The 20,161-nt window shown below is 54.7% G+C and overlaps 7 protein-coding genes across 7 annotated transcripts; 3 read left to right on the top strand and 4 right to left on the bottom strand.

The window, feature by feature from the left end:
* Positions 1 to 190: 190 nt before the first annotated feature.
* On the bottom strand, positions 191 to 3,663 carry A1O7_09368 (nitrite reductase [NAD(P)H]; the record flags this gene model as incomplete). The annotated part of the gene is made up of 2 exons (XM_007763356.1): positions 191 to 3,449; positions 3,521 to 3,663. 2 exons carry the CDS (start codon positions 3,661 to 3,663, stop codon positions 191 to 193), a joined length of 3,402 nt encoding a protein of 1,133 aa, XP_007761546.1.
* Positions 3,664 to 4,527: 864 nt separating this feature from the next.
* Positions 4,528 to 7,173, bottom strand: A1O7_09369 (nitrate reductase [NADPH]; the record flags this gene model as incomplete). The annotated part of the gene is made up of 1 exon (XM_007763357.1): positions 4,528 to 7,173. One exon carries the CDS (start codon positions 7,171 to 7,173, stop codon positions 4,528 to 4,530), a length of 2,646 nt encoding a protein of 881 aa, XP_007761547.1.
* Positions 7,174 to 8,123: 950 nt separating this feature from the next.
* Positions 8,124 to 8,909, top strand: A1O7_09370 (ribosome biogenesis protein n; the record flags this gene model as incomplete). Its single annotated transcript, XM_007763358.1, has 1 exon — positions 8,124 to 8,909. One exon carries the CDS (start codon positions 8,124 to 8,126, stop codon positions 8,907 to 8,909), a length of 786 nt encoding a protein of 261 aa, XP_007761548.1.
* Positions 8,910 to 8,999: 90 nt separating this feature from the next.
* On the bottom strand, positions 9,000 to 10,242 carry A1O7_09371 (uncharacterized protein; the record flags this gene model as incomplete). The annotated part of the gene is made up of 5 exons (XM_007763359.1): positions 9,000 to 9,112; positions 9,184 to 9,617; positions 9,759 to 9,814; positions 9,876 to 9,971; positions 10,129 to 10,242. The coding sequence occupies 5 exons, from the start codon at positions 10,240 to 10,242 to the stop codon at positions 9,000 to 9,002; spliced, it is 813 nt and encodes a 270-aa protein (XP_007761549.1).
* Positions 10,243 to 11,041: 799 nt separating this feature from the next.
* A1O7_09372 (uncharacterized protein) lies at positions 11,042 to 14,998 on the bottom strand (the record flags this gene model as incomplete). Its single annotated transcript, XM_007763360.1, has 4 exons — positions 11,042 to 11,483; positions 11,545 to 11,971; positions 12,033 to 12,312; positions 12,368 to 14,998. 4 exons carry the CDS (start codon positions 14,996 to 14,998, stop codon positions 11,042 to 11,044), a joined length of 3,780 nt encoding a protein of 1,259 aa, XP_007761550.1.
* A 500-nt stretch (positions 14,999 to 15,498) lies between these two features.
* Positions 15,499 to 16,975, top strand: A1O7_09373 (uncharacterized protein; the record flags this gene model as incomplete). Its single annotated transcript, XM_007763361.1, has 2 exons — positions 15,499 to 16,798; positions 16,833 to 16,975. 2 exons carry the CDS (start codon positions 15,499 to 15,501, stop codon positions 16,973 to 16,975), a joined length of 1,443 nt encoding a protein of 480 aa, XP_007761551.1.
* Positions 16,976 to 17,522: 547 nt separating this feature from the next.
* On the top strand, positions 17,523 to 19,787 carry A1O7_09374 (uncharacterized protein; the record flags this gene model as incomplete). Its single annotated transcript, XM_007763362.1, has 1 exon — positions 17,523 to 19,787. One exon carries the CDS (start codon positions 17,523 to 17,525, stop codon positions 19,785 to 19,787), a length of 2,265 nt encoding a protein of 754 aa, XP_007761552.1.
* Positions 19,788 to 20,161: the final 374 nt, after the last annotated feature.

A 20,161-nucleotide genomic window follows, 5' to 3' on the forward strand; every position in this document is an offset into this window, starting at 1 on the left:
GCAGAGAAGATATCACATATAACTGCTACGCTACGCTGCGCTCCACAGGATCATGCTCACTTACCGTGGGTGTATACGTTCGAATCAGTCTGGTCGTACTCATCGCTCATTTCTCGTGTTCATCCTCATATTATTCAATAGCGCTATTCATTTTATATCCGCCGACCCATCCGGAACATACATACCGTCCCTACCAATCTATCCTCTTCTGCGCCGCGACACCGATCTCCCGCCCCGCATTGACGTTGCCCGTCCCCGGCATGGCGCCCACGGTCTTCTGCGGCCGCAGCCCACTCTTCAACCCGAGCTTCTTATCCAGACTGGCGAACGGGCTGGACGTCTCCTTGGCCTTGACGGCCCACTTGGTCGTGCCCAGCACGTTGTCCATCTCCTGCACGGGCGGCAACTTGAGGTACACCCAGCCGTCGTCGCGCTCCTCGGCCGGGAACGTGGCGATGGACATGCTGGTGTCGTTGGAGCAAGAACCCGCACCGGAGGCCTTGTCCTCGAAGTTCACGTCCCCGTTGAGCTGGAAGTTGCGCTTGTGGTACGGACAGCTGACGTAGAATTTACTGTTGCTGTCCTTGCAGTCCTTTTTATCCGAGTCTTTGATCTCGCCGATCAAGCCGTCCGCCAGCCCAAAGGTCCGGCGATGCGGACACATCTGCTGCGAGGCGTAGTACTTGCCCTTGAGCTTGAACACGGCGAGCTGCGTGTCCCCGCGGATGACGGTCTGGCTGGACCCGGTGTCGAGGTCTTGGAACCGCTTCGCCTCGACGATGGGCTGCCACGTTAGGCTCGTCCAGCGCGTGCCCTTGAAGTCGTCGTGCACGGGGTCCTTGGCCCAGTACGCGGGGCGGGACTGGCCGCGCTCTTCGACCTTTTCGACCGCCGGCTCGCGGTTCTCCTCGCTGTTGGCGAACTGTTGGAATGACTTGCGCTTGTCCGGGTCGTTGAGCACTTCGGTCCACTCGCAGAAGAACGTCCCCACAAGTTCTTGCATTTGCTTCTCCAGCTCGGCGCAGATGCCCAGCTTGTCCTCCAGGATGACTTCGCGCAGGTATTTGATCCCGCCGGGCAGGTTCTCGACCCAGCGCGCCGTCCGTTGCAGGCGGTCCGCGGTGCGGATGTAGAACATGAGGTAGCGGTCGAGAATGGGGATGACGTCGTCGGGAGGCACATCCTTCGCGAGGACCTCGGAGTGCCGTGGGGTTGCGCCGCCGTTGCCGCCGACGAAGATATTGAAGCCCTTCTCCGTGGCGATCAGGCCAAAGTCCTTGTTTTGCGCCTCGGCGCATTCGCGCACACAGCCCGAGACGCCGCCCTTCATCTTGTGCGGCGAGCGGATGGACTTGTACCGCTCCTCGAGACGAACGGCCATTCCCACAGAGTCACCGATGCCGAAGCGACACCACGTCGTGCCGACGCAGGACTTGACTGTGCGCAGAGATTTCGCGTACGCGTGGCCGGATTCCAGACCGCCAGCGACGAGCTCGGACCAGATGTCCAGCAGGTCTTGCTTCTTCGCGCCGAACATGTCGATACGCTGGCCACCGGTGATCTTCGTGTACAGGCCGTATTTCTTGGCCACTGTGCCGATGACGATCAGTTTCTCCGGGCTGATCTCGCCGCCAGCGACACGAGGGATCACAGAGAATGTGCCGTTGCGTTGAATGTTGCCGAGGTACTTGTCATTGGTGTCTTGTAGGCCATGCAAGGGCTTGTCCATGACATGCTTGTTGAACATGCCGGACAGGATCGACGCGACCGCAGGCTTGCAGACTTCACAACCCAGACTCTCGGGGTCGTTGCCACTGTCTCGCATGACCTCGCCAAAGTCTTTTAGCTTCTTGGAGTAGACGATGTGGTACAGATCGGCGCGAGAGTACTTGAAGTGAGGGCAGATGTTGTTCGAGATCTCCTGGCCCATGTCTTTCATGGTCTTGTTGAAGATCGACTGCACAAGGGGCATGCAACCACCACAGCCTGTGCCGGCCTTGGTGCAAGACTTGACATCTCCAAGTGATTTGCAGGAGCCGTCTTTGATGACACCGGCGAGGTCGCTTTTGGTGACGTTGTGGCAGGAGCAGATCTGGGTGTCGTCAGTGAGGTCGTCGGCGTTCTCATCGCCGTCCTTGGAGGCGCCGATGATGAATTCCGAAGGAGGAACCTCTAACTGCTTCTTGTTCTTGACCATGGGCACCAGCTTGACATAGTCCTTGGTGTCTCCAATCATCATGCCGCCAAGCAGGTACTTGCCGTCCACGGTGAACAGGTACTTCTTGTAGACGGCCGCGAAAGGATCTCGGTACGTGAGCGCTTTGACGGCTGGAGGTGCGGGCCCATCAGTAAGGCTCTTGACCTTGTCTTGGGTGGCCTCGGTACCTTTCTGCGCCTTCTCTGCTCGTTTGACATGTCTCGCCGGCAGGTCCTTGGGACCGTCTCTGTCGGCGAAGAAGTCGCCAAAGCTGGCGACTTCCACACCTAGCAGTTTCAGCTTGGTGCTCAAGTCGGGTCGCTTGAATGTGCGAGGGCTGTGGACTTTGGCTTGTGTGAGGTTGAAGGACAGGACATCAGCTTGCTCAATGCCCGGCGCGATGAGCCCGAATGTCTGATTCTCCCAGCTCGCACACTCGCCGATGGCGTAGATGTTGGGATCGCTGGTTCTTAGATCGTTATCAATGGTGATACCGCCACCACGGTCGGCGCATTTCAAGCCGGCCTTTCGGCCAAGCTCATCCCTCGCTTTGATGCCAATGGCGAACATTATACATGTGCACTCCATCTCCTCGCCGTCTTCGAAGACCACTCCCTTGACGGCGTTGTCCTCATTGGCAAGGATCTTACCCACCCGCTTGCTGAGCATCACGTCCAGTCCGAGCTTGCGGACGAGCTCAACCACCATGCCGCCTGCATCGCCGTCCAGCTGTCGGGACAAAACCCATCTATTTCTCTCGATGAGCTTGACGTTACCGAACTCTTCAAGATCCATCATGGCCTTGGCGGCTTCCAGCCCGAGGAGGCCTCCACCGACAACGCACCCTGTCGTGCCCTTGACAGTGGCGGAGAAGTCGATAAGTTTCTGGAGATCTTCGATGGTTCTGTAGACGAAAACGCCTTTGGCATCGTGACCTGGAGTGTGCCTCGGCAGGAGAGCATCAGAGCCAGTGGCGAGTACCAGAATGTCGTAGGGGATCGAATCTCCCTTGGCAGTGATGACAACCTTCTCAGAGGTTTTGATCTCCGTGGCCAGGGTGTTGAGGTGATAGTTCAGGGCATCGGTAGGATGGCCTTTGTACCACTCTTCAGGATTGAGGTACAAAGACTCGACCTGTCGGTGCTGGAAGAAGCTCGTCAGCCCGACGCGGTTGTAGGCGAGATGAGCTTCCTCCCCAATGACTACAACATCGTATTCTCTCCTTTTGGCGTCGAGCTTAAGGAGTTTCTCACTGGGGTCCCATTGTCAGCGCATATTCCTCTATCCCACATGCGAAGGGTATCTGCGAGGCAAACGGCTTACACGAAAGCAATGCCGACCATGCCCAAGCCGACGACGACGACTTTCTTCCTCTCCCCTTCCGACGGTTTTTTGTCCTCACTGGCCTCTGCGTCCTTGGGGGGACGGCTAATAGCCATGCCAGGAGAGGACGTTGCCCAGGACATGTTGCCGGTGCTCGTGAGGCTGACCGAACGCGATATTCCCGTCGACGGCCCTTATAAGTAACGCGAAGAGAGTGACGAGGGCATGAATTGGCTTCGAGCTCAAATGCCTACGGGGGAGGGATGAGAGGATTCATCCATCGTCCCACAGATGGTCGATGGCTCTGTCTGTGCCATGGCCCAACACCCGACGCCACCCACGCGAGGCATCATATCCGCGGGGATGGAATTGAATATCAACCCAGCCAACGACATTGCCGGATTTGCTTATCAGCGAGGCTCAGCAGCAGGGGAGGCAGGCCAAGACGCCCATTTTGTACCCTCGGACTCAAGGGCCAATGGGTGATATTGCATTGTCATTGTCTGTCGTCAGTCGCATATCGGCAGAGGACGCGAGATATCTGGGTACCGCTCAATCGGGAACCTGTCGAAGATCATGTCTCCTCCACGGTCTGAGATTTGACGGAGGTGGAGCGCTGCGATAAGACATGAGGGATTGTGCAGGAGAAGGAGAGACGCAGCTGAGTGGCTGATGAAACTCGCGATAACACGACAATCGACTAGCGCGGTATTGTATTGTAACCGTCCGCAATACCGGTACCGGCCTGTGTCATCTTCGTACTCCCACAGCATCACAGTGTCGGTTCACTACATGTCCTGTGTACACAGTAGTCTGTGTCTAACTAGAGACATTCATTTCCCATATCCATATCTCGATCACCTCGTCACATGCTTGAATATCTTTTCCACAATCGCAAGCCAAGAAAGGTGCCAAGAGCAAGAAACCCATGTTGCTAAAGCCATAATCCCGACGCCAGGGGTGTGCGATTGAAAGAATCCCCATGTTCCTTGTCTGGGACATGCGTCTCAGAAAAACATGAGCTGGTCGTTGCTCCATCCGTCGTCCAACAGCGCCTTGTGCATAGTCTTCTCCATAGCCTCGGGGCCACAAAGCAAGACCAATGTCTCCTCGGTCTTGGTGTAGTTTTCCTGGACCAGCTTACCCGTGATACGCCCCCGGAGGCCAGTCCAATCGGCCGGCGCCTTCGTCAGCGTGTGTAGGATCTTACATCTGTGCTCATTGCCTGCCAGTAACGCGTCCAGCTCTGGTTTGCATAATATATCTTCCAACAATCGGTTGCCGTCGAAGATGATGCAGTGAGTCTTGTCCTCTGGATTGCGGATAACAGCGCGGAACACTTGGTAGATGGGTGTAATGCCGCTACCGCCACAGATCATCACAAAGTTCTTGACGAGTCTCTCTTTGCCCGAGATAAGACATTTGCCGTTGCCAAGGTATTCGAACTTGCCAATTGGCCCCTTCATCTCAATGAAGTGTCCGACAGGCAGAGCATCCATGGCTTGAGACATCTTTCCTCCTTTGCCACCAGCATCGGCGAAGTAGACCTTGACAAGCATATCCATATATCCCCGCTCATTGATCTCCGAGATTGGGGTGTAACTGCGGATGATGGCTTCGCGAGTGGCGGGATCCCGCAGCCTAACCATCAGGTGCTGTCCGACGGGGAGCCCTAGGCGCTGTTCCGGATGCTCTAGCTTGTAGGTGAATATACGGGTGTCCCAAGAAACGATCCGCTTGCCGTGAAGAACAGCTTTCTTCCACGATTTCGGATTTAGGAATTTCGCCGAAGGCTTGCCCGACTGGTCGGCCTCTGTATCATCCTCAGTCAGGGCAGTTTTGGCGGCTTCGTCCAAAGAACCAATATGATACTTGGGCATCATTGCCTTGGCGGTCTCGCTGTGAATAGCAAGGAACTCCTCCGAGCTGTCGAGACCGGCCGCTGAAAGGATGCTCTGCGCACCGCCGGGATGCTCTTCCAAGAATGCGGTGCCATCGTATACTTCCCCATTGACAACAAACCAGGGTTGCTCCTCTCCATCGTGCTTCCGCAGCTCATCGATCGTGATCGGATTCTTCAAGCCTTCCTTGACCATGGATATCTCCTTGGCCTGTTCTTCAGGAGGCACCACAGGGCCTTCACCCTCGAGCTTCTCACCCCAGAAGCCGTTGGCCAGATTTCCACCGGCCTTCTTGACCCTCTCCATCCATCCGCCAGGCATGAGTGCGGGCTGCGTCGGGTGTTCGAATCGAAGGTAGTCGCCTTCTAGTGTAATGGTGACGCGAAACCAAGGATTATTCATCATGCCCAGTACTGACCAGTACATATCTCGAGGCTGGACATTCATGCTCTCGTCCATCGCTCTGACAAAGATGTCCTTCGTGCCAGCAAGTTCTCTTGTGCCCAGATCTATCGACCAGAAGCACCAGCAGAAGCATGTTTCACGCCACGACATGTCGATCCGGCCACCAAACAGATTTCTTTCTGTTTGACGATATCGATCCTCGGCGTAGTTGATCTCTGCTAGCCGCCACGTTTTGCCTTTGTCCAATGAGACCTCTACCCTGGTGATCCGTCGCCCACCGCCGCTGTAGGCGTATCCTCTCGCTCTATAGGTGCTCGGAGCGCCAGTCAGGCATAACTGCTCCTCGTGCTGAGGATAGCATATCGCTGAGTTGGGACTGAGATCGTAAATAGCATATCTGTCATCGGTCCACCATTTCGGATTGTTTGCTGATTCCTCGGGCGATACCATTGTTGGCAGTACCCGATTGTCATATATGTGATACCAGTTGTCGCTAGGTGCATCCGTGACGATGAGTTTAGTGAGCCATTTGACCGATCGACCGCCTATTTGGCCCGGGATGACGGCGCGTAAGGGTTTTCCATGATCCGGTCTCAGCGTCTCTCCGTTCATCTTATATGCGAGCATAAATCCGCGATTAGGGTCCATCACCCAGTTCAGCTTGACAGAAGTCCCGTAGAAGCCGTTCGGAAGTTTGTCAGCACCCTCCATGCAGACATACTTCGCTTTCCGCGTCGGTTTCGCTTCTTTGATGACATCTGCCATGACCACGCCAGTGAACAGCGCCGTCGATAATCCGGCCGCACCCCATGAAAACCCCTTGCTCTTCCGCACCATATTCTGCTCCTTCCGTCGATTGCCGGCACATACCAAGGTAATCGGGCAGGTGATTTGCTCGTATTCGGTCATCAATTGTCTCAGCGAGATGGTCAAGGGATTTTCGACAAGTCCCTCAACCGTGAACTTCCAATCAATAATGTCCTCGTCGCTAACTTGTGGCACGGCTCCATGATTCCTCACGTAGAATAGTTCGGGACTTGTCAGGAAGCCTTCGTTGAATAACTCTGTTAGCGGCGCTTCGACGTTGAAAGGATGAACCCCAGTTAGTCTGATTAGCCTCGGATCCCGCGGTACATGGCTGTCGGGTGTCTTTAGATCGACATCCAGTACCTCTGTGGGTGCTTGCGTTGGGGGTGGAAGTGGTATCTCTACTTGCTCGTCATCTATGTCTGAAGTATTGTCGTCTGTGGGCGGCGGAGATGGAGGCAGCGCATCTTCAGCCTGTTGTGTGTCGAACTTCTCAATCTTTTCGGGTACACCCTGGCTGTCCGTGGTCGGGTCTTCCATCTTCGCGTGATGATAAAGATGCAAACAAGCGTGACTACCAGAGTAACCAGATCAACGAGAAAGACGCACTGGAAGCAATGGCAGATTCAGCTCAATTCAATGACGGCGCATTTACACAATACCAGCAACCACACGCAGAACCACGACAATGAGGGGCGGAGTGAGAGTAAGGCCTACCCCCCTGCAATTTGCGTCACCGAGGATTTTGGGGGGGCCATGATTTGTGCATTTGCCTGTGCGCGTTCATATCAAAGAGGTCTTCTCAGGCCCCGTCGAGATCGATTCTGCACAACAATGAAGATCCGCGGGATAACGCGAGATTCTGCGCCTGTGGCACGTTGCGAGGAAATGTTGGAGCTTCCGCTTATCTCTGGCCTTTCTGGATCAGGCTAGACGCTTTTGCGGGTCGTAATCCCATTACACCTACCATTGCGATCAGGCTTGAAACCTGAGAGCCGTTGAGCCTGTTCTTGTTTTGACATTAGGCAGGCTTGATATGATGTATTGCTGATACCGTCAGTGCCGCTGTGTTGTGACAAACCTCAGATCAATGCAGTGCTGATGGCGCTGTCAGACCGACAGCGATTTCATCTGGGTAGGTGTGCTGGGGGCCTGTGCCACGTATGGCTTACAGGTACTCCGTACACCATCCTGGTGGTAGCAGTGCCGGAGATCCGACACGAACGTTGACAAATCTGTACGAGGTAGAGAGGACAACAATGGACGCTGACCATGAAGACGTGAGCAGACGCTAAGTCAATCGCTCTGGCGACTTTGCTTGAATGTGTGACCAATGACAGCAGATCTTGGCATGTGACTCGGCCTCGGAAAATCTTTAGCACCGATCAATTTTTTGACTGCAGCGCCGACAACGTCGGTGCCTCATTCTAAACTCCTCACCGGTGACTCTAACTCTCAGCCCTCGTTCCCTACACGAGGCAGCCGTCGCCATGCCTCAGAACGAGTATATCGAACGCTGGACTAAGCAACACGGCAAGCGACTCGACAACGATGAGCGCGTCCGCAAGCGGGAGGCAAGAGAAGGCCACTCCCAGTCCGAAAAGGCCCAAAATCTACGCGGGCTGAGAGCCAAACTGCACCAGAAGAAGCGCCATGCCGAGAAGATACAGATGCGGAAGGCCATCAAGGCGCAAGAAGAACGAGATGTCCAATCTGCGGCACCGAACGAGCCCTCCTCGACACCTCTGCCCAATTACCTGCTCGATCGATCACAGGCGAACAATGCAAAGGCCTTGTCGAGTGCAATCAAGAATAAACGGGCTGAGAAGGCGGCCAAGTTCTCCGTGCCGTTGCCGAAAGTCAAGGGCATAAGCGAGGAGGAGATGTTCAAGGTGGTTAAGACCGGCAAGAAGACTGCGAAGAAGAGTTGGAAGCGAATGATCACACAACCCACGTTCGTGGGACCCGATTTCACGAGACGACCTGTCAAGTACGAGCGATTCATTCGGCCTATGGGTCTGCGGTACAAAAAGGCCAATGTCACTCATCCGGAGTTGGGAGTCACGGTGCAATTGCCCATAATAAGTGTGAAGAAGAATCCACAAAATCCACTATACACGCAACTGGGTGTGTTGACCAAGGGTACGGTTATTGAGGTCAATGTTTCGGAGCTTGGGCTGGTGACCACCGGTGGCAAGGTCGTCTGGGGAAAATATGCTCAGGTCACCAACGACCCGAGTCGGGACGGTTGTCTGAATGCTGTTCTCTTAGTTTGAAGGAAGAGCACGAATCGCAAGCAACGCTTCAATTTTCGCTTCCCACCTTCGGCACTTCAGCTCAGTTGGACTCCAGTCAGCAATCCCGCATCACAGCTCTTCGGCAAAGATGGCATGATCATTATACCCCATGGCCTTCACCGCAATTTTGGCACTCTGGAGAACTCGGCCCTTGAGACCGAGCGACTGGCCCGGTCGCTCGACTTTCTCGGCTGTCAGCGAAAGACGGCTTACGCAATGGATCCGAGGATCAGGGAATGAGGGAGACACCTACAAACGTTGGAGGTCTTCGCCATAACCCCGTACGTCGCCTTAAAATCAAAAGGTTTCAGTGCCTTCCATATCTTTAACACCTCGTCCGGCGGCAACGGAATAAAATTAGGAATGCTCCACAAGAACTGATACGAGATGGTATCACTCCTCTTCCCCGGGTCAGGGTTCTGCCCGGACTGGACCGCGAAAATTGTATCCGCGACAAACAGCGTTGGTATGGGTGTGTTTGGCGGTGCGGAATGCAGACACTGACTCCCAGGGAAATGACCTCCACAAATGATGGAAGTCAGGCCCGGGAGCAGCTCTGCAGTGGGTTCGGTGAGCAATTTCAGAGTTGCCCCTTCAGGTGGTGGGTTCGTGCGGTTCGCCCAGACGGAATCGACCTCGGTCATGTATACCGGGCATTTGAACGTGGCCGACCAATCCGCCCATGTTCTGCGTTGGCCCGACGTCAGAAGACATACTGTGTACTCCGCGGAGGAGAGGCACGAAGAGAGGCCCGGACTGTACTCAAAACACGAGGCAGACAGGCAGGCACGCGGGCATTCAGCCAGACGATCGCACGACTTGACTCACGTGTAGAAATGCGGATGTGAAATGATGATGAACTTCAACCCGCCCACCTCTGTGATCTGCATGTGCGGTGCGTGAACTCGTTAGTCGCCTGGACGTGGCCTCTTCGTCCGCGCTCACCTTATCCACAGTCCCCTCATCCAAATAAGCAACCAAATCCCAAAGCACATTCCCATGAGGCGTCTGAATCAAGCGCGCCGACTGCCCGATGCCGAACTGATCCCAGCCACAGAGGTTAGCGAGCGAGCGAGCGAGGGTGTAAGCGTGTGAACGAGCGTATAAGCAACCAAGGTGCTCGAGTGATCAAGCAGTAGGTAGTCAGTGCCTTCCCTCCGCAAACCAACCAACGAATCGACCGTACTGTACTCCTTACCTTCGGCTCCGTATGGATCTCGACCACCGTCTCATTCACCTCGCACTGCTCAAACACATTCTCGTATTTTCGAGAGGTGATCAACTCGCCGAGCGTCGTGAAGCTGTGTCCCATGGGTGGGATGAATTGGCGGGGGTCCTACGTAGAAGAGAATGAGTTATCCTGCGAAGCGTAGCGTAGCAATTATAACTACTACGCTACGCCCCGTAGGAGAGAGATCCGGAAACCCTCTGAGACAAACTATTGCGACGTACCTCGCAGATCCGGCATTCCGTCAGGCCTACCTCTTGGGACACGTCGTATTGCGCCCCGCAGGTGCGACAGACGAGGAGGTCGTTCGACGTGATGAGCTTGGGGGTGGTGGACATGCTAGCAGGTGCTGTTGTTGTCGACTTCTTTTATGTGCCTCTCTGTGTGTATTGGTATCTAAGGTCTGGTCTCTGGACTGAGGATCAGGGTCGACTATGAATGATATACTCCTCTAACTGGCGAGGACTGCATATGCCGTAGACGAGATGATGGACGTCAGGGTCGGCAAGGAGTTGCCCGTCGTGCCTGAGTGATGCTCGCCCGTATTCGTTCGTATTTCTTAGTTGGCGGATGCGATTCGTTTGGGTGAACAGTACATACACGACTAGGGTAAGTACATGCAGGTATTTGAGGTAATAGGTCAATATCTTGGAATGGTGCTGAAGAGGTTGAATGCAGAGATGACATATTCTGTTCGCACTGTGTATCTCTCGACTCCTTTGTTTAGGAGGACCTTGCCAGCGAAGTAGCATGCACCTAACCAACAACAACACTGTCTTTCTCTCCCATATGATCGTCTGAAATATCTCGCAGAGGCATGCTCCCTCATACTTGCGCTTACCGACATGGATAGCCCGGCCATTCCGACTCATACTCTGAAATGTCACATGTACAGGCTCGCTGTAAACACGACGTCTCGTCGGATCAATTCCCTCGCCTTGTCCATCTTCTGGTACAGACTCGGATCACCGATCAACCTCGCCGCACTCATGACTTCTCTACACGTCTCGTCCAACCTCGTGACGACCCGTACAATCGTCCCTTCCATCACGTCCGTCAGATCTGTGATCCGATTGAATGACATTCCTCTCGCCCATTCGTACACCACTTCTACCAGTCCAAACCGCGGTCTCGAGACAAAGTCGTTGGCGTCGTCCGAGGAGAGGATGACTTGATGGAGGATTTGATATTTGTTCACTTTTTCCGAGATCTTGATGATCTCGTCTCTGCCTCTTTTGAGGTTCTCGGTGAGTTCAGGTTCGGAGTCGGTCTTCTCCTGGAAGACGAAGGCGGAAAGGAGGGCCACGATCTCCTCGGGCTCGAATCTGCATTATCACCTGTCAGTGCATGTTCCGATGGCTGTTTGGTAGACAGCAAGACACTCACGACGCGAGCACATTCTCCAGTATCAGTTCCGTAAGCACGAGCTCGTCTGCGGAGTGGATCTCGCAGGCGACCTTGCCTTTGAGCTGCACGCGCGACTCCTCGTCGATGAACCCGAGATCCTTCAGCACCTCGGTTCTCTGCTGATAGTCCGGCAAGAGGGACAGATTCTGGTCGGACATGAGCATCTTCAGAGCCTGGATGTTCTCCTTGATCAACCACTCGTCGTGTTGCATGCCGTAGTGCTTCACGAAACTCGGACACGAGAGAGACTTTGCGTTCTGGAAGATTGTGGCAGCTCTCTGCCGCTCAACCAACAACTCTCGGATGGACAGTTCGTGCACTTTGTTCCATTCCTGCTCGTCCCACGCTGTGGAGATCCACGACGAGTACACCGTCAGGAACTCATTTTCCACAAACTTCTGTTGCTCTGCATGGCTGTTTAGTAACAAACGTAGGTCAACCTGCATTGGCTGTAAGTATACTATTACCTTTTCGGACCTGGATGTACCAGTGGGGGCCTTTTACCTTGACGACCGTCTGGGTTAGACATTCCACATCGTCCAACTGAACCTGGGCAACACCCCATCTGACACGAGACACCTTGCTGGGGAGTGGGGTGAACATCGTGCGGACCCGGGAAAGGTAGGGGAGGAGATCTCGCGTCGACCTCTGCGCGTCGACGTCGGAGATTTCGAGCACTTTGAGTGAGGGTCGCGGTCCACCGGTTCGGGGTTCGTCGAGGAGGATTCCTACCATGCGCGTGCCGTCCTGTGCGAGTCAGCTTGAAAGGTGTCCCATAGAGCTGGACCAGATATGCTGGTACCTTCTTATACACTATCAATCTTTTCGCCGTCCAAAGGCGGCGTCCAACGGGTGACGAGAGCAAGCGGATATGGAGCTCTTTCGTTAGTCGTTCAAACTCCATTGCTGCCTCGTGAGCGGTTTCTAAGTCACCATCGCATATGTCACAGGCCTCCCGTTTGATTTTGTCGAGACTTGCCTGTGATAGCGCGACCTGCTTCTCGTGCTGAGGGAGCAGCGCCTGTGTGGCGTTCTCAGAGAAGCTGCGCTTGATCATCTCCTCGATCTTCAGTGCCTCGACGCGCATGAGATTCAGAATCATGTTGTAGTGCAGTCGAAACTGGCTTCGGAGCTTCGTGGCCGGGCCAGTAATCATCTGAGTGAGTTCCCCCGCTGGAGGTGCTTCTGTCCTGCCAGGCGTCACGATAATGACCGTGCCGACGGTGTCAAGGCCTCGACGACCCGCTCGACCCGCCATCTGCGTGTATTCTCCCGGGAGCAGATTTCGGAAATCTCGTCCATCATGCTTGCGGTATCCAGAAAAGACAACAGTACGCGTCGGAAGGTTCAAGCCCATGGCAAATGTCTCCGTCGCGAACAGCACCTTCACAAGCGTCCGTGCGAACAGGATCTCGACAATCTCCTTGACAATCGGCAGGAGACCGCCATGATGGACGGCGACGCCCCTCCCTAGCATCTCTCGTAAGCGTCTGATCTGCGGCAGCACTCGATCCTCTGGCTTCAGTCTGGCAATCGATTTTTCGATAATCATGTGGATTGCACTCTTCTCGGCTGCTGTGCAGAAGTCTTGGTTCGAAAGAGAGTCGGCATTTTCTTCACACCTCTTCTTGGAGAAGACGAAGATGCATGCAGGGAGCAGGTTTTCCTTCCGAAGATGCTGGACCAGATGCACCCACAGATTCCTGTCCTGGGCAGCTGTCGTCCGGCCGCCGCCACGCCCTGTTCGTGCAATGTTGCCTTGACCACGGGTGGGCGTGGGCCCGCGGCCGCGCTGTTGTGTGCCACCTCTTTGATGTGGCCCGCCTCGCTGTGCTGGTTGACCACGACCACCTCGTTGTCCTGCCGGCGCGCCACGGCCTGGCGCACCTCGAGCTGGAGTTTGAGCCTCGATAGCTTTCTGCTCTTTGACCTTGTCCAGTCCGGAAAGGATGTCATTTGCAGCCTTCCATCCCTTCTGGAGGAAACGCTTCTCAGAATCCACGATCTTATGCATCTCCTTACCGGCCCAGAGATAATGTTCTAGCGGCACGGGTCGTTTCGGTGTCGAGATCACATAGATATTCTTCTTCTTGGTACGGCCGACCCAAGAAGCGAACTCATACGTGTTGGGAACTGTGGCGGAGAGCAGGATGAGCGTCACATGGTCAGGGAGCATGATGATGACCTCCTCCCAGACTACGCCTCGCTCGAGATCATTGACGTAATGTACCTCATCGAAGATCACGAATTCGACGTCTCGGATGAGGTCGGCACCACGGTAGAGCATGCTGCGCAGAATCTCGGTCGTCATGATGAGACAGCTAGCTTCAGGATTGATCTGTACGTCACCAGTGAGAATGCCCACATCGTCGAAGACGTTCTTGAAGTCGCGGAATTTCTGGTTGGACAAGGCTTTGATGGGAGACGTGTAGATTGCTTTGGTCATGTGTTTCGCCGCCAGTGCAATCGCGTACTCCGCAACAACGGTCTTTCCGGCCGACGTGTGAGCGGCCACGAAGACAGAGTCGCCACTTTCGAGATGGTAAACGGCCTCCTTCTGGAAAACGTCGAGTTCGAATGGCCATGTACGCGCCATCTCAGGCACCAGTTCGTGGAAGTTAGGGATGTCCTTGTTGATGTCCACCACGTGAGCCCACTCTTTGCCCGTGATTTTCGTGGTCGCAGAGATCAATTCTCCATGCGGTTCGAGTGACGGAAACTCCACTGGCAGGAGGTCATCGAGGTCGGTGAAACCTTCATCTTCTGTCTCTTCTGTGCCATTCTGCAGTGGGTGCCTATCGTCGCCGTTGCGCTGGTCATCATTAGCTACCAATTCCACGTCATCATTGTCTTCTAGGGTCTTTTCCACATCCTCAGCGTCCTCTTGGGCCTGGGCGGACTTCTTCTCAGCCAGTTTCATGCCCCTGCTAAAGCCTGGGGGTACCTCGAGAAGGCCATCATTCCCACCAAAATTGATGATGCGATCTAGACCGCTAGACTTCTTGGCCGGTCGCTTGGTCTCTTCCTCGACCGTCACTTGGGCTTCATAGGCTTGAATTGCATCCACTCCGTCCAGGCCACCAGGTGTAAAGGGAAAGAAGCCCGCAGCGCCGCGCACAAAGTCAGCTCGACTGGCAGGTCTTCGGAGCAAGGACGTCGAATTCTTCGCGGTGGCACTGGACGCGGGCACCGTAACCTGTCGGTAGCCGGTGACTTTCCCTTCAAGGCCTTCACGGGTGAAGCGGGTGACCGTTCTTGTTTGCGTAGGGGCTAGGTGGCAGAGCTCGGCGTAATTGGAAGATTGGTAGTCCCATCGATGCTGCAACTTGTTCAGCCATTCCGGACTGAACGTAGTCGGAGGCCATAGAAATTGCTGCTCCAGCTCGGCTTTAATCTGTTCCGGAGTCTTCTGGAAATGCAGAGCACGTGCCATTTCCGTGTGTCTAAACAAATCGATTTGTGAGTGTAGACCTCAGCGTCAAAATAAGTGACTCGACGGTGGTGACAGCGTAGACGAAAGTGTGAGGGAGAAGTGATTGACTGGCCGTAAAAGCGGCACGGCGGCTTGGGACCAAGCGGATTTGTAGCGATGAGCCCCCGATTTACAGTTCAATGACTGACTGGCCTTTTGAGCCTCGCACGTTCTTTCCCGGTACAGCCCTTTTTATGAACGGAGCTGGATATAATCTCTAAGGAGCCCTCAGTGAGTAATTGCGTACCACGGCGGGAATGGAAAAGAGCTTGCCAACATGATCTGCGCAAGAACACCGCCACCTGTTCACTTCTAGCCCAAAGAGGAAGAAAGGCAGGCCACTTCTCTGACACAATGAAATCAGCCTCTTGTTCTGTCTCGGAGTTCGACAGTAGCTGCTGGCTCGACGATCTGGGGGACGGAGGCCGCCTCTTGGACACCTTGGCCATCGGCACGGCAGCATGGCCTCCCAGACGGACTTTCAGAAATCCTTCTTGCTACCCAAAGTGGTGAGCAGCTTCATTATTGGAACAGAAACTGATCGGTTCAACGTGTACGATGTCAAGTTCTACCCGTACTTCGATCCTTCGAACACAGAACCCGTTTTTGCTGTTGTGTCTCAGAAGAAAGTCTACATTGCTCGCTTGTCGGCTCAGACTGATTGTGTCATCACTATGCTTCATGAACTGGAGGATGAACAGGAACTGCGAGACGGTGATTCTTCGGGTCTCAACTCATGCTCATGGTGCTACGTCCACCAGGACCAGCCCCTGCTCGCCCTCGCCGGTGGATCAGGCCAACTCAAGGTGATTGATGCTGTGACAGGAAATCAATTCACAACACTGATCGGTCATGGACATGGGGGCATCAACGACATAGCAACCCATCCAATCTTCCCATGGATTGTCGCGACCGCTTCGGTCGATAAGAGCGTTCGAATTTGGGACTTGCGGCGACAGAGTTTCCGGCATGAATCGCACACCATCATCATCTGCGGCCAGGCAACAGGCCATTCTGAAGGCCTATTAACCCTCTCGTGGCACTCTACCGGAAGATACTTGATCACTGGTGGTCATGACCACCTCATTTGTGTATGGACCATCCCGGATCTTGCAGAAGGATCATCCTTTTGGCGGGAAATCGGACCAGAAAGCAGGAAGCGGAGCTCCGGTGAAGTTCATGTCATCCATTTCCCTCATTTTACCAGCTCGGCTGTGCATCACGACTTTGTTGATCGCGTAAAGTTCTTTGGTGACCTGGTCATATCCAAGGCCGCAAAAGAAGGCAAGATCGTGCTATGGAAGATGACTGGCTTCGACACACAGAAGCCGCCCCCAAGCCCCGTGACGGCCCCAAAGGCTGAAGAACATCTAGACACGCGCAACGGGTTTATGCGTACGCGTACGAGGGGCAAGAACGGGGTGGAAACTGTGAAGATTTCCCCTGAATACGAAGACCAGCCCCCTTTTGAAAGAATGCTGGAATTCGACGCTCCCAACAGCGAACCCTTTTATATGCGCTTCGGGCTCCTGCTGCCCTCGTCGGACTATCCAGAGCTACATCCCGTTCTTGCCTTCGGCAACACCACTTCCGAGATTCGCTTTTGGGATCTTGAACGACTTGCGCTGGGCTACTCCGTCGGCCTAAGTCCCAACAAAAGCAGTCCAGTAAAGAAGAGGAAAGGAGTTGCCTCGAAAGCCAATCGAGCCAGCATCGTTTCTCAGATTGTTGCGGAAGAACAAGACTCTGCACTGCGGTTGCGTGAGTCCACTGAGTCTTCGATTTCGAACACCAGTTCAGGCTTGTCGGCAGCACGACAGGCTTCGACAGGGGCAACCAGTGAAATATCAGATGGTCCGGTGGCGGATGACCAAGATCAGCCAATTCCACTACCAGATCGTGCAAGGCTTCCTATTGATGATCCGCACCAGCTGGTGAAGCACCATAACGCGGCCAGCTTGACAGACTTACGATACAGGAGACAATGTGCATTCATGACGAGGACAATTGATTGGAGTCCCTGCGGCAGATGGTGTATAGCGGTGGGCGAGTCTAAGCTGTCGGAGGAGGAAGGTTCTGGTGGTGTTGCTGTTCTACATCGCTAACAAAGGTCGGAATCTTGCGCTTGACCACAGAGTCGTCTTTCTCGTATCAGATCAAACCACCCATATCCTGTCACATCGGGGCATTTACGGAGTATAAATACAAGGTTTTTGGGTCCTCTTCACCATCAACTCGGCATTCTCTTTCCGCTCGTGCAACGGACTCACGGAGAATGTGGGGGGCTGGGGGCCCACGGAGACCATGTGCTAATTACCTACGCGAAATCCAGCCTTGCAGATAAACAAGGGGAATTCCTCGCTTCCTGTCGCATACCATCGTGCACACACGCCCCTCCTTACTGAGGGCTTCCAATCCCACGTCCTCTCCGCTTCACTTACGATTATGACGAACAAGTTGCGAAGACTGTGCGACACCATCCACGATGAATATTGACGCCCAACAAACGCCTGCGCAATCGGCGCAACCTCAGAAGTTCCTGCGCTACAGATCAGTCCGCAAATCCGCAACCAAAGATGCGGAACCGCAGAGTAGTCGTCCTCTACCGCAGACTTCGCCAAGCGCTTCGACACGACTGCCTCCGCGATATCATCGAAGACCACCTGCGACACAAAGCGCACCACCGCCAACCGTGCCGCGACTGCCCCCGGACAATGGTCACGCGACTCTCCCGAGAATCCGAGGGAATACTTTTGGTGGAGTTGTCGACGCAGATGAGCCGATCAACGACAGAGCAGACGGCGGACGCAGAATGGTTATCCAGCAGAGTAGTCCCCGGGCGGGCACGCGGCAGATGACGAGCAACATCACCTCGCGCAAGCCGCCATCAGCCTCGACTGGGGGAGTGTCCGAGCCTGAAGGATTCCGGAGGTCGTACGAAGCTGCGAGAGAAGAAGCGCGGCTTATCCTCGAGGGTGAGCACGACCGTTTGATCGCACTCAGACAAGCGGAGAGCAGACGTCGGCATCAAGAGCGGGAAAGGCGCAGAAAAGAGCAGGAGAACGCACAAGAAGTGGCGCACAAACATCAGGCGGAGGAACAAGCGCTACGCAAACCCGAGGAGTCAGTGAACCGGGCAGCCAGGGTGGAGTCTGTTCGCGAACGACAGAACGCCAGCCAACTTGTCCACGGTATTGAACGCGAAGAAGACGCGGTTGCTTCCACAGGTCCTGCAATGAAGCCGCAACGTAATAGCACGAGTTCGAAAATGTGTGCCATGGTCATTGGCGAACCGGCAGCCTCACAACAGGACACCCGCAGACACCGTCGACGCGCATCGTCTGCTGTCGAGCAGCCACAACAGCGGCCAAACGCGGGTCGCGCCAGAAGGAACAGTGCTGGCCGCGTCGACCAGGTGCCCGGTGTTGAAGCACCACCGATGAAGCCAAACTATGATGCTCCGATATCTGCGGTGAATGCTGGCGAGAGACGGGTCACCCTCAAATGTAGGGAAGCATTCATCACTCTGCCTGTCACTCTTTCTACGACGGCCAAGGACATTCTCAAGTCCGCATCGCTATGTATGTCCGAGTCGATTGACCCCAACACAGCCATCGTACTGGAATCGTTCTCGCAGCTGGGCCTGGAAAGACCGCTGCGCCGGTATGAGCGGATCCGGGACGTGATGAACTCGTGGGACAATGACTCGCAGAATCATCTTTTCATCATGGCCGCAGGTGAGTTTGCGGCCTCGGCTTTGCACACCGCAGACGCTCCCAGACAGCAACCGTACGGGACGACAGTGCAGATATACCATTCACAAAGACCTGGCAAATGGGATAAGCGGTGGTTAAAGCTACGAGAGGATGGACAAATCACCACATCGAAGAACGAGAAGGGCATTGACTCTACCAATATCTGCCACGTCTCAGATTTCGACGTGTACACGCCTACCACCAAGCAGCTCATAAAGCTGAAACCCCCGAAAAAACTTTGCTATGCTCTCAAAAGCCAGGAGAAGTGTGCCGTATTTCTCGAGGGCGCAAATTTCGTGCACTTTTTCTGCACGAAGGACAAGGAGATTGCTGACATATGGTATCACGCTGTCCATGCCTGGCGGAGTTGGTACCTGGTGAACATGCTGGGCGAGGGGCAACGACAACCTGCCGAACCAAATGTCGGGCCTCAACTTGGCCGGAGACCCGGTACTGGTGACTCGAAAGAGTCCTTGCCTTATGTGCTCGGGTCTTTTAAGCCGCTGCTTGACTCTGGTACGAGCTTTGAGATAGGTCGGAATCCTGAGCTCGGCTCCGTCCGCCGCCCGTCACAAACTCAGAATCAGAGACCGCTGATCGACCTCTTGCCGGCAAGACCCAGCTTTGACGAGATAGCGACAGGTTCGAAGCTGCCCACAAAATCGTCAGTCGCTCCACCGACGGCATTTCCAAAGAAGTTTATGGTCGAGTCGGCGACGAATTGCAACGGCGTGGATGAAGACGGGCCTTTCACAGGGACGGGCCTCCTGGCGCGTAGTGCCAGCCGTCGTGCGCAGGGCGGTTCCCGAGCAGGTCACGCCGCTGCCGGCGCCGATGGCAAGCCTCTAGTTGATCTGGCTTCGACGAGCGACTTCACGGATGGCAGTCTACTGCGCAGGATGGAGACCATAGCCGCTCGGCAGGGAGCATTCGAGCCAAAGATCGATCGGCAGAAACGGAGAGAAGTCGAGGTTGCGGTAGGAGAGGGGTTCTAATACTGTACGAGCATGAGATACGGTACAATGGATGGCCTTGACAGTCGGTATGGGGTGTCACGATCGAACGAATTGCATGTGGTCAACGATACTTTGGGATACACGAGTCGAGCAGAACCCGCAGGCGACGCTCATGTCGACGATTCATGCTTTTCGCGTGGCCAAGGGAATGTATTTATACCTTACATAGTGAATGACTCTTGAGAGAGACAATTGATGCTGGTGGCTGCCACTGTCAGCATCTAGTGGCGCAGAAGGCGCGACCGCGAAGGTAGATCCACCACTTTATTCCACACCCAACCGCAGCTGTATTTGACCCTTTGTTCCAAACCTCGTCCGTCCCTTGACACCTTTGACCCCTCGATTCAGGGTGA

The sequence above is a fragment of the Cladophialophora yegresii genome (assembly GCF_000585515.1).
Source record: "Cladophialophora yegresii CBS 114405 chromosome Unknown aczIN-supercont1.7, whole genome shotgun sequence".
Taxonomy (NCBI): domain Eukaryota; kingdom Fungi; phylum Ascomycota; class Eurotiomycetes; order Chaetothyriales; family Herpotrichiellaceae; genus Cladophialophora; species Cladophialophora yegresii.